This window comes from Diadema antillarum, unplaced genomic scaffold, assembly GCF_040938485.1.
Source record: "Diadema antillarum isolate AM-2024a unplaced genomic scaffold, OU_Dant_1.0 scf00000167, whole genome shotgun sequence".
NCBI classification, from domain to species: Eukaryota; Metazoa; Echinodermata; class Echinoidea; order Diadematoida; family Diadematidae; genus Diadema; species Diadema antillarum.
In genome coordinates this window covers 2,657,207-2,672,522 of record NW_027271056.1, presented here as the reverse complement: position 1 = coordinate 2,672,522, position 15,316 = coordinate 2,657,207, and the positions used below count along the sequence as shown (strand labels likewise).

Below are 15,316 nucleotides of genomic sequence, written 5' to 3'. Positions count from 1 at the left end.
GCCCCAAAATGCAAAGTTCAAGTTGCAGTTCCTTCTCAAATCCCGGAGGAATCGCAATCTCGGGGAATAACGTTCTCTTGTGCCAGCAAACAAATAACAGACTGGTAACTGTACCCTTGCCCGAATTGATGTCAATTGAGTCACCGCAGTAGTTGGAACAACAGACTGTGTTTATGGACGTTCTTTTCATCAGAAAGAGGACGATTGTTTTTCTTTGTGGATAATCAACTTGTTTATATTTCACAATAATTATCTGTTACATAATGTGTATGGTGCATGGAAAAAAGATGAATGGTAGTAGGAATTTCTCTTGCCGTGAACACCGATAAATACATTCGTCTTTAGAACATTACTGTATTCCTTTCGTTAACCGCAACCATCGTTACGCTTATGATTTCTTCTCTGCATTTCCAACAAGATTATTGCTATTCTTTTCTTGTTTTATGTGTGTTTACTTCCGTTCATAACAGAAATAGACATGTATGTTGATCAGCATAATATGTATGTGCGATGGCGACTGTACTGTACGATGGCGACCGGTTGGAATGCTCCCCAAGGAGTGAAGAGTGAGCACTGTCAGTGCTATACGTGGAAATAATGTAGGTCGAGGCCTTTATCCAGTGACCGGGTATTAATAATATACATGGGCCTTGAGCACTCCACAGAGTGGAACTGGCGCAGTATAATTCATTATTGTTATTATCATTATATGATTATTGGCAATGTCTATACCCTCGATATAGATGTGGTGACTTCGAGCTCATCACTTTCAAGGAGGTAAAGTTGAAGAAACTTACGTTACACGGGGGCACTGGAATGGAATGTGAGGAAGCGAGTGGTTGTAGTAGATCATTGTGCAGATGTCTCTGGAGTACTTTAAGATGCTGTTACCACGAACATATGCCGGGACTGTATTTTAAGTTGAACTTTCAGGTTACGACAGTTGTTATGTCAGCGGATAATTGTAAAGCATGAAGTAATTTTCAACTGAGTGAATGATAACCTTTAAACAGAGAGTGACAGTGGACAGTTGCTAAACACGGTTTCGACCATTAGTGTAAACCCCATAATTGTATTTAGATTTTGAAAGGATGACAAGTTTATTATCATCGAGCGAACCACTGTCGAAATATATACACATTACATTAATTATATATACACTACGTTCATTGTATACCTACGTGTGTATAACGATATTCATGTCTATAAGCTTGAAATAAGAAATCTGTTGAGTTGTACGTCACACCGGGTTTCTACTAATATGAGAGATCGGTGAGTTTAAAAGCTCTGAATGATTCATAAGCCTCAATAAGATCAGGACCTCTTAGGTGTTGCAACTTCACAATTTCACCGACGTTTGTGCAGCCGGGAAAACCAACTTTCTCGACATCAATAAATTAATGTCAGCGTGCAAACAACGTTACAATGCAGGTGTACTCAAGCGAGGTGACTTGTGACGGACACTAGGAAAGATACCCCCTGCGCTTTACACACACAAAAGAAATATTATCATGGTGTCTTTTTGTTTGCGAACCAGAGACCTCCTCAGTTAGACTCCCACCACGAAAACGGAACAAATCCAAAAATGCAGATACATTGTAATCATATATCAATGCTCGACAGTTCATCAAACGTATTTTGCTCTCAAAACAAACTCAGTGTTACAAACGTGGTTTTCATAACAGAGGGTCCCATCGCATCTCATCCAAGTTTGTAAACACGGTAGAATCTACGGCTTTTCATAGCAAAACAAAGTTGGGATATTTTGTTGATAATAATGCGAGATTATAATGCCGCCAAACCAGTATGCATTTTTTTAATCGTAAATCTATTATATGAGATTACGTTGATTGTAATTATTGTAATAAACAGACACTGTTTGCTGTGTATAATCTAGTACTTCTGTCCGATTAATTCCTGTGATTTTGTAAAGAAAAAAAAAACCGTTGCTTGAATAATTTTACAGATGCGCTCTAAAAGTCCTAACGTTTTGTGTTTTCACTGTATTTTCATGTTATTTCTCGAGTTCTTCATACATTACGCTATATGATATATCACGAACTACTTCCTTGAAGGTAGTCTGCAACTTCATGTAAGAAATAAAGGGGTTTGCACGTTCTATTTTCTGTGGATAGTATTCTCGCATTCGTCTTGCTTGCTTTGAAGCTGGCTTGGAACGCTCGGAGGCGCCATAATTCGTCCATGACAAAATTTGTAAGCACTTCGTGTAAACGCATCATTGCATCGATTAAGAGATTGGCATGTCGTTACCTTCGGTGCTATTTTGTTGTCATGGTTTTTTTTTTTCTCTCCAGAATGGTGAACTGAGACGTCCGCAGACATGATGGATAACAAAGTTATTGTTCAACATGGTTGCTATAATCAAACTGATTTTGGAGAAATCCTAAATGAGCGACCGTGTTTTAAACAGTCCACCAATATCCATGTTTATTCACTGAATGATTTTCTTGCCACGTCTACACCTGAGTGAATACTTGCATAGCTGTGCATGGATTCAGTGAATTTAGAAGTATTCATAGAACACATCAATGAGGATTGCGGGAAATAGAAATGAGATCATATACAGAAAGTATAAAGTTGATACCACAAAGTTTTATTCTTCTACCCTCATGTACATTTGAGTTCTCTCTTTGATATGGAACGACATTCCCCTTAACATTATACTAAAAAAAACAATTCGAGATAATGAGTACTATTCATTAAAAAAAAAGTGTTTTTTTTTTAATATAGCGATTTATTGTTCATGATGGCACATTGATTAAACCAAAAATTCGAAAATTCTAAACTTTTTACGAGTTGTCAAAAATTTCCTCATACTGCGCTGAAGTGTTCTTCTTTTTTTTCTCCTGGATTTATGAAATTCGAGGAAAATATTCCTTTACCAGTGACTTTCCCTTTAAGATTTAAAATGCTCCCTCCTCCGCCCCCTCCCCCCTGCCCCCCCCCAAAAAAAAGAACTCTTGTCCCACCATGTGCGAAAAATATATGAATGGGGCAAAAAAAAAATGGACTGACGTTTCGGTCAAAGACCTTTACCAAAGTAAGTCGAAACATAAAAAATAGAAAATAGATAGAGAATAGATGCAAGAAACTTGAAAGTTTAATAGTTGTCTACTTTTATTCATATTCAGATTTTATACTTTGATAAAGGTCGTTGACCGAAACGTCAGCTCAAATTTTGGCTCCTGCGGTGCTTTTATTTGACTCCTAAGTTTTTTACTTTTGATATATATATATATATATATATATATATATATATATATATATACATGTGTGTGTGTGTGTGTGTGTGTGCACATACAATTCTGCATCTCATACTATTATCATAATGACAATGTTTCAAATGCATATGTCATCTTTTAACAAATTCGGACCATGAAAAAGGAATTCTTTGTAGGCCTATATGGGTATGTATATACACATATATATAATTATATATATATATATACACATATATATATACATATAAATATAATCATATACATATACATGTACTATGTATATAGATATATATACATATATATGTAATATATATATAATATATATATATATATATATATATTTGTGTGTGTGTGTGTGTGTGTGTGTGTGTGTGTGTATGTGTATGTGTGTGCATAGGCCCTATGTATACAAAATTCTGCATCTCATACTATTATCATAGAAAAAAAAGGAATTCCTTGTAGGCATATATATATATATATATATATATATATATTCATTTTTACTACTTTTTTTTTTCAAAAGAGTTTTTTCCGAAGTTCAATAGTCAAATTGAGCCCTATGTGTAGACAATTCTGAACCAGTTTCTAAACCCAAAATTTCAAAAGTTTTAGAATTACTTCTGAGTTTTTATGGTCCAAATTAACCCGATTGTGTAATGTGAAATGTGTACACCTCTGCATGTGATCTCTCCTCTCCATATCGTATCGCAGATGTGATAATGACCCGTAGAGATTTTCAAAAAGGTGTGGCATCCATTATTTCTGGAAAAATTTTTGATAATTTTCAAATCTTTTGTGCTCTGTTTGGAAACGTGCACTTATAACATGAAGGGTTTTTGTTTGTTTCAGCAAGTGCGTCCCACTGTCAAATAGCAACTACAAACAATTACAAATAGTTCACAACTACAATTTATATCAAATCTGTGTAAAAGACTCAAGACAGTAAAGATGTGAACACCAAGAGTTTATTTTTGTTCTCTGCATTATGTATAATTTTCTTGCAATATTTACAATCTCAGACGTACAAAAATCACGGCATTATAGACTCATTTTACCATGCGATAGTCATATCATCATGGGCTTCAACACATAATTATATTGTGAATAGAATGAATGAATTGAATGCATGAATTTTCCTTGCTTATAATGTGATAACTTGCAATGAATGTCACGCAAGCAAGATCGAAAGCATCACGTTTACGTGTGATTTCATTTCACTGTATTGAGTAAAGCAATCCTCCTGCTGCCCTGCTGCCACTTTGTAAATATAACAGTACAAAAATCTAAAATGATTATGATCAAAGTACTTCATTAGTCAACGGGATAATCTGAATTGTCGTAGTCAGTTTCCGCTTGTATATACTGTGAGAAAACAATCAGCAAAAAGTACTTAATAAGCGTTGCTCAGATATTTCCCTTACACAATTGTCCATGATATTTCCGCATGCAGACACATTGGACACTAATGATTATGTATAGGCCATGTTGGATTTGGGGTCGCTTAGAGTGAAAAAAAAAAGATGGACACGAGATGAAATCATTGTTCTTCATATGCAACAAGTTGTAATAAACTGACATGCACCGTTTGTATACGAATATAGATCTAAAAATCAAGAGGCTCGACTGACGATGACATTACATAACTCTGATACCCCATGAATAAGACACACTCTTTGACATTAATGATGTGTCATCCTGAAAACCAATTTTCGGGAAAGTATTTATGTTATAATGCATGTAGGACCCTACTATGTTTTGGCAAATTTTGATATATTAGATGCTAACCTTAAAGTTGGCTTATATTTTGCCCTTACCCCCAAACATCAAAAGTATCTAAAAAGAAGAAGAACTGGATGTCCAGCTTTATACGTGTAACGTGGTAACGCACCACATGAATCGTATACATGTTTCACACAAACCCCCGCCTGAAATAAATTGGCAGCCAACGACAGACTTCGAATTCATTTCAAATTCTACATGGCTTTAAGCAGTTTTTGACCTTACGATCTTTTTAAGTTGCAAGATATGAGTGTGTTGTACCGATAATCAATGAAAATGCAATTGTATCTACATGTTTGCATGATTGTTCTGACCCCTTCAGCACATTCTACTATCTCTTTACAGAGAATTCAAAATTCACTTCCAGGTTGCTTAAATCCACAACTAATGCTAATACATAGCAGAACATTATTGAGTAACTCATGATGCCCTTGCAAATATCCAAGGAGAGCGGAAGATTCGTTAATGATGGCAGTGGATGTTGCATAGCCTCGAAGCCTGTGGACGCCAAAGCCCGTAATGTCCGTAAGGTAATTAGAAAAATGGCATCATTATTGTAAACATTCAATACAGGCGTTCGTACGCGTTTGGCAGAGCGCCATCTTTTGTTGGAATGCATTACATTGTATACCAGCCTTTCAAAATCCAGTTCAACTCACCCTACCCGGATCTACGCCATGACACAAACGCATGCGGCACGACCAGGCAGACGGCAATGCCATAATACTGGAAGGTTACATCAAGCCTCCAGCGAAAGTGTTAAGAAAAAATCTTAACACAGTTGACTCCTGACTTACGGGAAGGCTACAAGGCATTGATTCGCTCATCTTACTAACATGTACATGCAATGTATGCGTATTACGAAAGTGGTGTTGATCGTTTTGAGCAAGGAGAAAATTCTTATTCAATATCGTCAAGACCAAAACATATCTGCAGAACACTAATCCATAATGCACAAGTGTGGAATGTACACGAAAATTGCTGTTAGAGTAACAGATACATAGTGCATGAAACTTACGAAATGTAGGTTTTATCCTGCATCTCTAACAGTTAGATCATTCACCACATCACAGCACATAATGGTGACATATATAGCTATACAGTGCATCGAGAAAATTAAAATTTCATTTTCCACTGGAACATTTTTTTTTTTGCATTCTCAGCTGGCGATTCAGATACTCTTCCCCCTAATACCTAATCCGCAAAGCACATTACAATAGCGAGATTAAGATCTGCGACGCGAACGCTAAGTATAGAAACTTCCTTCCGAGTGAAAGGTAAACAGCTGTTTCATGCATGTGCAAACATCAATTTTTGCCTAATTAACGTCGTCTTAGGCTTCGCCTCGCAGATCTAAGGCTCGCTGATGACATGGAAAGGAGGATGAAGTATTCCGTACTGTAATCGATCAGTTTGGTAAATGGTTCTGAAAAAAAAAACGTGCGAGGATATGGATAAACATCATTATAATACGACTGATAAATGTGCCAAATTCTTTACAAAAAGAACAAAAACAAAAAACAAAAATAAAAAAGTCCCCAAGGCGGCAGATCAAAGCCTGGCTCCTCACGTCATTAGCATCATATGGCCATTACATGGACTAGAACCATGTTCAATCATTCGAATACATAACCGTCATCAGCCATCAGTCATCATACCAACATCAGCAAAAATGTTTCATTAAAGCTGGAAACTGAACCTGCGCAACAGCAACCAAATTACTACAGTGTATGATACAAATAACTCATCCATCTCGAAAACATGGCTTCATAATTACCAAGAGCGCTGACAAAATCAGTCACATGATCAAAAATGCAAGTCGTCTGCCAGAGATCAGGAAGAAGGATAAGAAACGTTTGTGGCTATTAGTGTGCGCGTCCAAGAGTATCTAATTCATTCAATGATGTGATAATAAATGATTTGTTGTCATCTGATAGAGGTTGAGGAAGACTGATGTGTATTCGTTTAATACTTTAATACATTCCAAAAATCCCAATGTATTCAATAGCCTTTTGGGAGTGTTCATATACCTCCATGACTAACACAGTGGGTATGTTTTTGCTCCATGATATGCAATTAAACACAAGAAAAGAGCCCATCAGACCAGTGTGCTCAATCTTTCTTCTCCGCTGAGGCTCTTTGAGCGCTTCATCAAGCCCATCCCTCTACCATTCGAGATATACTCTGACCTAGACACCACGTGTACTCGATTTTTTTCGATGTCGGTAACGATCACATCACCCGCCTTGTCGACGATCAAACCCTGTATGGAAGAAAACTCGCGTCTCCTGATGACCCGGATGAGTTCCATTGACCGGACATTGACGAGGAGTATCTCTTGGCTGATCTCCTCTACGATGAATGCGCATCTGTCGTCCAACCAGCAGACTCCACGAGGGACCGCCTGAGCTGGCGAGGAAGAACAGCGAATGCCATTGAGTTGTCTAAACCTCATCGGGTGTCCACTGATCTCGCCTGTGCGTAGGACGAGATAAAGACAACGATTTATGATGTCGCTCACCAGGATATGTCCTCCTGGACTAACGGCAACAGACTGCGGACACACTTTCGATACCGCGGTGGATACGCCCTGGGTAAGATTGTCCAGTTCAATGCTACTGCAGTGCTTGCCCGTGTGTGTGTAGACCTGGATGCACCCATTGCCCGCGTCGCCGATGTAGATGCACGAGCCGTCACTGGTTATTCCCCTGGGCACCATATCGTGCGGCATCCAGATTTGCTGGGGAGCAGCGTAGTTGTTGGCTTTCTGCAAAAAGATTACTTTTTTGACATTCGAATCGGTAACGGCGATATCACCAGTAGGCAGTATTGTAAGGTCGAAGAGGGCATGCGCCTTTGCCTCGTCCGCGTGGCCCATAAATGGGTTGATTTGCCTCTTCATTCGTAGACTTCTAGGATATGTCAGGCGAATCAAACCAGGATTGCGCTCTGCTATCAACAATTGACCGTCATTGGAAATCGCGATACCACATGGTGATCGGAAAGCGGGAGTAGATGGACTTCGTGGAGGTTTGGGAGGACCAGGGATGGACGATGTGCCTGAGCTGTTGCTGTTACCTGAGATGTTTGATTTGCTGCTCTCTGATCTATGAGGCGGTGAGTGATTACTTTGAGCTGTGCGTATGACCAGCGGTTCTTCGTCAGACGTGTACCGCCTCATGTCTGGGTGGCTGCGATAAGGAGGTGGTCCGTTGACTGTGTTCCTTTTCACAGACGTCGTAGGACTAAATTGAGGCCGTCTCTTGGTGGACTGTTGAGGAGGGCTCGTATCATGTAATCGTTCAGCTTGCGACTTATTGTTGCGAAACCTTTGGAGAACTATATCCACCACATTTCTGACCGGATCACTTAATTTCCCCCTATCGACCCTGGGTAGGCAAGCAGTGTTGATGGCATCGGGGTTGGGTTCGCTCTTACTCCTCTCCCTCTTATTGGCTGCCTCTCTGCGCCCCTTACCAACCTCCATGGTGCCAATGCGAGGACGGTGCGATCGCTTGGTAGTCTGGGCACGGATGACACCTCCGAGACTCGAATGAATGAGACGCACCTGTTCCTTTCCCTCGATGACATCTACATGACTCCACATGAGGAGTGAATGATCGGTGGCCATTCTACGCCCTGATCGGTTGTACTCTGCAGAATCAGTAAGGAAACTGTTCAGGTCCATCTTGTCGCGTTCTTCGTACGTCCGGCGCTCAGCTTTGCGACAGAAAGATTCAATTTTACCTTTCTCCTTGAGGATACTAGTCTGTGCATCATCGAAGTATCTCACTGAATCCGCCGTATTCATCTGAATACGTTTGATATGCTTCTCCTTCTCCTTTTCTGCATGGGCGATGACGCTGTTGTAGAGATCCTCCACGAGCAGTACCTTGTCTTTTTCTTGAACGCTAGCGCCCTTCTTCAACCTGGCAATGCTCTGCAGAAGAGGAACGTGCACAACGTCAACAAGGTGTTTCAGATTATTGACCTCTCGCCTGACGATGTCCTCCACCTCCTCGAATTTAAACTTCTGGCTCATCACTTCATGGAACTTGGGCGACTTGAGGTCGGTGACTACTTTACTGAGGGCGTAGTTGGTCGGGAAACCCGCCACGCCGTCAGGAGGTAAGTCATGGACCAGGTTGCAGAAGGGACATGTGATGCTGCCCTCTGCCGACCAGCGCTGGAGGCACTTCAGGCAGAACGTGTGAAGACACGGGAGCGCTTTGGGGGTGTCGTAGTCTTCAAAGCAGACCGGACATGATATGGTGCTGTTTAACCCGTTATCCATGACGGCCAATCTCTGATTTGTTGCCTGCAGAAAAAAAAAAGAGAAAAAAGATACTTCTGGTGAAAATGAGCAATGATGTACAGACAAAACGATTAATTTGATGAAACACTTTAATATCGAGATGTGATAGCAATGATTCCTCCTTCAGATAATATATTAATATCTCATAAGTTGCTTCGTTTCTAGCACATAGTGGAGGTAAAATGTGTCCGAGAAAATGGCTTGTTGCATCATAACATTTCTCGCTACTAACCAACAATTTTGTCAACCAACCCAGCATTATAGAAATTAATTTCTTTTGGGTGTGTGATGCACTGTGACAGTTCTTTTATGAAGTGTCAATAAATTAACAAGGTTCATTTCATAGAGAAAAAAACGTACGACATGAGGAAATATGAAAATCCTTGTTCATGTTTACTAGGAAGATCTCATTGTGTCTTGCATTCATCAATAAACAATTTCGCTAGTATTTCAATAAATGACCCCAAATATAATCACAAACAATTCATAAAGAAGAATAATTGATCTTAGTCTTTGCTGTAAGAGTAACAGCTTCGGCTATTGTATCTCAAATTTCGTGCTACCGTCATGGGGGACAGAGATAAGATATTTAAAACGGCTAAACATATCGACTGGAAAGGATGGCATCTCACGTGAAATTGCCACGATACATCTCGCAGAGAACTCGGGAGTATTTTTTGTTCCTTTTTTTTTTTAGATACAAAGGATGCCCGTTGTGGGTGACACATGTGTGCCTATATGCCAATTATACCAGACTGTCCAATTAGAGGTTCTCTGCGTTACATGAAACATATCTAGGACTCGCATGGAGCAACGAGTACACAACCTGGATTGCGTTCCACCTCTTTTCAGAAAGGCACGAATTTTATACGAATAATACTCAGTAGAAAGTGCGTTGGTGAATATGCAGCGCAATCGACGGTACCGCAGTATTCACAGTGGTGCATGGGATGTCTTATTACATTACCCGAGAGTGTGTTGCATCTCCACTAACGCCGCGCGCTCACCTGTACACATTTGCAGAGAGCAATAAGCCAGTTCGGGGTTCCACTTTGAGCATGAGCAGAAAAAGGTCACCTGTACCAGCAGAGCATGTTGGTTGTTAGATTCACTGAGATAAGCATCTGTGACGTAATGATTATTCAAGTGATCCTTATAAGTGGTGCTTGCCAGCACATCCACCTGACAGCAAAAGCGGTATTTAACAATATCAACAGAAAAAGATTGTTAATACATAATGTACATTCATTGCAAACTAATGAAATGGATGCTTTCCAGAGTGCTAATTATTGCGGATCAGTCTGGTCACCTGTTCTTCGCAACTTCATCCTTTGTTTGAACCTGACTGCATGATGAATTCCATAAATTGTTACATTGGGCAAGCTTATGCCTTCTGTCGCTTGAAACTAATGGAGTGCCTGGCAAACTGAGAAAGAATAAAGGTCATGTGTACCCATGTGCCCATGAGCTAACCCCGAACTGGCTTATTGGTAATAATTATGTCACAGAAGTTACGTTGTTGTTTTGTTTGTTTTTGTTTTGCAAACGTTTTGCATTACCGTGCAATAGCGAAAAAAAAGAGAACATTCGATTTATTGCAGCGCTTCCGATTAGCTATACCTGACCCAATTCCATAAAGTAGACTTACACATGTAACTGGTATTGCAAATGAGTATGCATCTTATGAGACTTAATAAATCTTTACTCATCCCGCATGTAGAGACAAAATAGCTGAGACTCCATCAACCCTCCCCTCCTAATATGAAGCTTCCATCGTTCGTCGGTCCACGAATGCTGTTAATAGAGTAAGAATTGGCATGGTGACCGGCAACAATTAAAGGTGACGCCTATTGTTCGGAAAGTCAAGCTCTGTCTGTGGATACCTATAATGGGTGAGAACTACAACCATGACATCACGACATATTGTCTGGAAGAAACCTCTCTATTATACTATTTCCCCATCTCAGCAGTAGGAGGCGCGCTATATTGAAAGGACTTCCAGACACATGACAAATGTCATACAATAAAAAGGAGGGGGTGGTACAAACTGTATCATCACCATGATCATCAGTCAACAATTAGGGCATTTCCCCCTCTGAAAGATTAAATCCTTAGTTAATATTCAGAGAAGCTTCAAAGTATACAGGTAATTGAAAGGTTCCATGACATTTGTTTCTTGATACAGCTCCCCTGAGATTAGCAGACATTATGCAGACATGATTAGCAGACATGCGTGAAAATACCAAAATAAAAATCAAAACAGAGAGAGATAGATAGACTGATAGATGGAGAGAGAGTGTGTGTGTTATGATTAAGATTATATTCGTTTAAATGGGAAAATGTTTTTCAAAAATGGCCCTTAGTGTTGTTAGTTTTTAATAATAGTCATTATCGCTGTGTGTATTATAAGATGTCCAGCTATGTTTCATTATATACTTTAAAGTTAAACTGGCAAACTGGTATCAAAGTGCTTCATCAAAACTACAGACGGTGTCAGCATGTATGTGTTTGTGTGTGTGTGTGTGTGTGTGTGTGTGTGTGTGAGCAAGAGACATTGCAAAGACGTCCGTCGTCTAAAGCAAAAAGAGATACATTGTACTACGGGTATCATAATCATTGTGTGTACAGTAAAATACAACAAAATCATGACCTTCAACTCGACACCTCGTAACTGCTGCAGCTGTTTGAACGGCATTTAGCAAAAATGAAATCAGGCACAGTTTTCCATGCTGGTCCCTTGCCTCATTCTTTTGAATTTATTTTTTAATTGGACGTATCATCTAGCTTCCGAACCCCGACAAGATTAATGCGTTTGAATTCCTAATGAATGCGGTCAGCGGTTAACGCCCACATTTGCTTTTCTGACATCACTGAAGACAATACAAACAATGGCACGAGCAGACGGGGAGTAAAAGAGAGAGGAGAGAAGGGGAGAGGGGAGAAAGTAGCATTCAGCCGATGACTCATTCAAACGACGCTTTCTTTTTTAATACCAGCAGCCCTACAGCTGACCTGTAATATTGCATGCGTACTATGTGTTTGTTTTGTGCCTTGTGCTCCAGCCGAAGTGAAGAACACTAGACATATGAGCCACACCCAAAACACCCCTGGGATTAGCAAACAGTCGTTCTCTCCCTTCTTGCAGGCTGCAATGGAAAAATTATCATCCAAGCCCCGAGCGCTCGCAGTTCTGACCAATACGTCGAACCAAATTTAATTTTCATACGTTCATAACACATTTAGATATCAATATAGTTTCCAGTACTGTAGAAACACACGGTGTGCTCATTTCATTCCTCGCACACGCCCGTTTTATATTACAGTATTGCTGTTGATATTCCTTCGTGCCAGGTGAATGGCGGAATCTCTCAGTGGCTCATGTATAGGGTACGAGGTATAGCGAGTGTGGTGATGATGAAAGTGTTACGAGCGTTGCCATTAGCAACTGGTTTCGACGCAGGCAGGGATCTGCAAGAGTGGCGCCATTGTGTGATAATCTTTCCTGCTTAATTTCCCGCCCAAGTGTTGAGGACCCAATACTGAGCTGTCACGCGCTATCTTTTGTTAGTGTGAATTTATAGAGATGACATCATTCTTTTCTTTGGTCGTCCCTGGGGTTTGAAGAAATATTAATGGCATAAGAATGAATGTTTGGGTATTAGCTGAATGTTAGGCCTGTCACAAAGTCAACGTTCAAAATACTACGCGACCATGTACATACCAAATAGTGGTTTGAAAACAAAGATGAATTTAAGCACCCGTACCGTCATTTGCCATGTGAACTTGTTAATCAGACACATTTCTATCACTTTTTCATCCACGCATTTGGATTGGTTCATTCCTGTTTTGCATTAGTCTCAACAGTAATCGGCCAGGAGCTTATGTGTCCATTATAATGGCGTGTTCAAGGCAGCGTTTCGATACATGGTCCTCATCCTCAAGCACTTACTTCTTGATACCTAAGTAATCACGGTAATACATGTACCAAGGTGCGTATTAAAAAAAAAAGAAAAAAAAAATCATTTGTGAATTTCTTGCACGTTGATTCACGGTCCGTGTGTGTTCGCTTGGCCTCGGTCACGGATTCAAAATATTCTCCGAATTTAGTAAAGAGTTCGAAGGACAGCCTCTTGCTCCGCATAAAGTAGATGTCCTAGCCCGGCTTCTTTTGGGGATGTGACACGATTAGTCACCTCTGTACAACAAAAGGTCGGAGGACATTCAGCGGGACACAATGCCCACCCTTATATGGCGAATGCCACCTAACGCTTGATCTCCTAGGTTCACACTATTTGTCAAGCAAGTCACCAGGCCCAGGGGACTAGCACACACTCCTTGATAGGCCTTACATGGTTGTCTGTGTCGCATGGGCCATGAACAAATGGCCGTATACACTTACTGGTCTGCATGCACCTGCGGAAGAAAAGTGGATATTTCCAGGCTTTTCGCACATTTGCTGTACCAATTTGATGTTATCAAAACAACCAATGATAATAACGAAGATGAAAATTAGTGATATGTTATAGTGAGGGTGAATGACTCTATAGAAAAGCCATCCAGTCTAGGGGCTGGATAATTATTGTCCCTGAAAATCTAAAGGACTTTTCGTTATTATTGTTTTTGTTGCTGGATTAATTCATTCAATGTGTGTATGCAGTTTATATTAGCACAGTGTAACTTAAGGGACTTATTACCGGAGTTCAAACATAGTATATTGCTGTACAATCTGATTAGGATGAAAGAAGATGTTCATGCGGAAACGAAACATATAACACCTTAGAAGTTTTCTAACTATCCTTCGAGCTATTCTTTGTTGTAGAAGAACAGCTTTGCTGAAGCAAATTGCCACGATTAAATATAAAATAAACTAAACTTAAACTGAGATACACAGATTCGTTCTGAAAACTGTCAGTTTCAAAAGTCTAAATCTCGATTCTTGTTTTAATATATCCACCTGTTGACATGTCTATTGAGAGTGAAGCATTCAGTAAACTTTAGTCCTCATAGGTTTGTAACCATGGACTCCGTAGAACAGCAAGGTACATCATTATTGTAAGATTACATTTCAGAGTGATTCGATCATTACTGTCAATGTTGTTCCAAATATCAAGAACTGGAGAGTCAGAAGATCCACATGAAGTGGAACTACCGTAAGCTTCATGACAAATAAAGTACTGTGTCTGGGATCAGGGTAGGGAAAGGGGGGAGTGGAGTGGGGTTGAGATGAGGGCGCTAGTCACCAAACCACGAAAATTTTCCTTTGTCAATCATTGCGTCCAACTCCGTCAAGGGTCAACATCAAAGCAAAGTCTTGACTGAAATGTGTATAAACATGGTTGAAGTTGGCGATAAATCAACATCTTTTATCTTTTTAAGGGAGTGCTTGAACAGAGAACTTTCCACCTCCCCCCCCCCCCCACACCTAAAAAAAAAATCGTGTTTATGAAAGGATGCACACTGCTCGTAATCGCTAGGCCTACCTCACTTAAAGGGATGTTCAGTATTGGTTGAGGATTCAGCTTTCAGCGTTTTCCTGTACATGTATCATACTTAGAAACCACTTTATGAATTGTCAAAGACCATACAATTCTAAAGGAATTCAAAGATTATATGATGAAAATCGGTTTTGAAATGGTTGAGATATCCAAAAACAAAGTAAAACAAAGTGATACAAATAAAAGGTGGATCCGACCTTTTATCAGGATTGCTCTGTTTTGGATATCCCAGCCGTTTCAAAACCAATTTTCACAAATTAATTTTGAATTTCTCTTAGAATTATTATGCTCTTTCATATTTCTCATTATTAATAAAATAACCATTTAAAAGAAATCGTTGGAAACTCTCAGCCCTATCTCAACCGAAACTGTATCATCCCTTTAACAACAATCAAAATACTAGCTGATTTGGTCAAAAAGCCAAACTTGGAAAGGCGGATTTCCGCCAGACAGGTAACATAATCAATTTCAACATTGTAAATAAC

General features: G+C 39.7%; 1 protein-coding gene across 1 annotated transcript; it reads right to left on the bottom strand.

Annotated features, from left to right (window-relative positions):
* Nucleotides 1–7,119: 7,119 nt before the first annotated feature.
* LOC139722606 (uncharacterized) lies at nucleotides 7,120–9,324 on the bottom strand. Its single transcript, XM_071633908.1, has one exon. The coding sequence runs from the start codon at nucleotides 9,313–9,315 to the stop codon at nucleotides 7,120–7,122; it is 2,196 nt and encodes a 731-aa protein (XP_071490009.1). The 5' UTR covers nucleotides 9,316–9,324.
* Nucleotides 9,325–15,316: the final 5,992 nt, after the last annotated feature.